At 37.0% G+C, this 2,911-nt stretch overlaps 1 protein-coding gene across 1 annotated transcript in view; it reads left to right on the forward strand.

Moving 5' to 3' along the window:
• The window catches only part of LOC119839283, a 12,753-nt gene extending 10,543 nt beyond the window's left edge, over positions 1 to 2,210 (forward strand). Inside the window, exons 2-5 of the mRNA XM_038365519.1 lie at positions 371 to 914; positions 1,011 to 1,137; positions 1,622 to 1,815; positions 2,154 to 2,210. Of these exons, the coding sequence (XP_038221447.1) occupies positions 371 to 914; positions 1,011 to 1,137; positions 1,622 to 1,815; positions 2,154 to 2,210 (922 nt within the window). The remainder of the gene's footprint in view (positions 1 to 370; positions 915 to 1,010; positions 1,138 to 1,621; positions 1,816 to 2,153) is intronic.
• The last annotated feature ends 701 nt before the right edge of the window (positions 2,211 to 2,911 follow it).

Here is a 2,911-nt window from a genome sequence, read left to right on the forward strand (position 1 = left end):
TGCAAGTTTTGAAAGAAAATAATGTTCTATTAAATGATAAGAAATGCATTTATAAAACCCAAAAAATTGAATTTCTCGGGCATGAACTTTCAGCTAACGGGATCAGGCCACTCGAAAAATATTTAACTGCAATCAAAAATAGTAGAACACCAAATACCACCGAAGAAATTCAAAGCTTTTTGGGGTTAGTTAACTTTGTAAGTAAATGGATTCCCAACTTAGCTACTCTTACTGAACCTTTGCGGGAATTGTTACGGTTAGGCCTAGGGAAATCAGCAAATATTAAAAAATTCTGGACACCCAAACAAAATGAAGCATTCGAAGCTCTTAAGAAAAGTTTATCCAATATCCAAACTTTGGGATATTATAGTCCTTTGGATAAAACTCAGGTTATCGCAGATGCCTCTCCTGTAGGGTTAGGTGCAGTGTTGGTTCAGGTAGATAAAAATGGTCCCCGTGTGATCGCTTTTGGTCACAAAGCACTTACTGATTGTGAAAAGAGATATTGCCAAACAGAAAAGGAAGCCCTTGCTCTAGTTTGGGCGGTGGAACACTTTAAAATATATCTGTTTGGCAAAGAATTTGAAATAATAAGCGATCACAAGCCATTAGAAACCATTTTTGGAAAAACCTCTAAACCTTGTGCTAGAATAGAACGGTGGGTACTTAGGTTGCAAGCTTACAGGTATAAGGTCGTGTACCGCCCAGGTAAATCCAACATAGCAGACACAATCTCCAGACTCAGTAAATCTTCTTATACGGAACCATTTGACTCTGAAAACTATATTAACCAAATTGTAAGTTACAGTAGACCTGTTGCGGTTCCATTGGACGAAATAGAAGGAAGTTCTGCTAGAGATGAGGAAATCTTAAAAGTGAACGACGGTATCATTAATAATAACTGGCATGATTCGGTAAAAAATTTTAAAATAATACACAATGAACTTTGTTTTAGCGGAGCTATTCTCCTTCGTGGTACTAGGATAGTTATACCTCATAATCTGCGTCAGCGGGTACTGGAGGCGGCCCATGAAGGACATCCAGGCATAGTAGCGATGAAGGCTCGTCTTCGAACAAAGGTGTGGTGGCCTAGAATCGACAAGGATGCTGAACGTCTAGTAAAAACTTGTCGAGGGTGTACGCTCGTATCTAACCCAGCTCCGCCACATCCGATGAAGAGAAGAGTACTTCCTGCTGAATCTTGGGTTGACGTGGCCATAGACTTCTTAGGACCTCTTCCTAGTCGCGATTACCTCTTAATACTCGTAGATTACTATAGTAGATATAAAGAAATTAAGGTAATGCGAAGCATCACGTCACTCGATACGATAAAAGTTTTAAAAGAAATATTTTCTAGACTAGGTTATCCAGCAACGCTGACGTGTGATAATGGAAATCAGTTCACTAGCGAAGTTTTCCAGAGGTTCTGTAAGGAATGTGGAATCACCTTACTTACTTTATAATACAGTACCGTATTGGCCTCAAATGAATGGTGAAGTGGAGAGGCAAAACAGAGACGTTTTGAAACGTCTTAAAATTTGTCAGACTGAAAACAGGGATTGGAAAGAGGATATATTCAGTTATTTAATGATGTATAACAGTACTCCCCACTCTGTTACAGGTAAATCTCCATCCGAATTATTTTTCAAAAGACAGTTCAGAGACAAGATTCCGGCAGCACCAGACATGGAGTACAGAATAACAGACGAAGAGGTGAGAGACCGTGATTTGCTAATGAAAGAAAAAGGAAAGGAATATGGAGATCTAAAACGGAAAGCGACAGATTCTAATTTGGAAACAGGAGAAAAAGTTTTGGTAAAAAACATAACTAAAAATGATAAGTTGACCGCCAACTTTAATCCCACCACTCACACAATTACGGATGTAAGCGGCGGTGATATCAGTGTACGAAACGATGAAACCGGGAAAGAATATCGCAGGAATGTAGTACACTTAAAGAAAATAAATGATTCATGGACTGTGATTAATCAAAATAATAGTAATAATGGTTTAGAAGAATATAGCGAATTAGTGTAAATTATTGAGATTTAAAATTATTTTATTTTGTTATTTACCGTTGAAAATTTCCGGTATAATTAAATTAAAAAAAAAATAAATAATAATGATAAATTAACGTCCTGTTTTGTTTGCAGAAATTATGGAATATTGATAACATTAATTTAGTTAACCTCTATGTTAGAGAAGTTTAAGTTGGAATAATGATTGCCTGATTTGTACCTTGAAATATTTAATTTAATTAAAATAAAGGAGGGATGTAGTGTATGCGCAAACGCATTGGCGTGGCAGTCGCTTACCGGCGTAAGCGAGTGAGCACGTGTTCTGGTCTTCGCATACATTCACATTGCTGAGTATTCAATAACGTGTGTTTTATTGGTATAGGAGTCATTACAGTATCTTTCACAATCAAGCAACATCAGTCCAACGACAAGACTTCTGAACGAAACGTATCTCCCGCCAAAAAAAACGCGAAGATCCCTAATCAGGTGGCCACAATAGGCCCTCGTGAGAAAAAGGTGTCAATACGTAATAAGCACAATGAAAGACACGGTTAAGTGTGTGCTTAGGTTGTGCGGAGGGTTCCGTAGGGTTTAAAACGTCTTATTGATGTGAAACTTTTTTAGAATCGTTGTGATTTCAAACCTGATGCAACGGAAAAAACGACAGGTGAGAGACACAAATACAAATGTGTAGAATGAAGCCGGCAAAGAATGAGACAGAAATATACATACTATTTTATATAGATTCATCTCATTCTTTTGTCGATTTACTGAAGTTTCACTTCTATCGTATGTGAATCGCACACAAACACACCTTTTTTTATACCTAGTCTTGCCATAAATATTGTAATAAAGAAAAAAGAAAATTGTTAACTGCAAATAACATTTATTAC

The sequence above is a fragment of the Zerene cesonia genome, unplaced genomic scaffold (genome assembly GCF_012273895.1).
Source record: "Zerene cesonia ecotype Mississippi unplaced genomic scaffold, Zerene_cesonia_1.1 Zces_u011, whole genome shotgun sequence".
NCBI lineage: Eukaryota > Metazoa > Arthropoda > Insecta > Lepidoptera > Pieridae > Zerene > Zerene cesonia.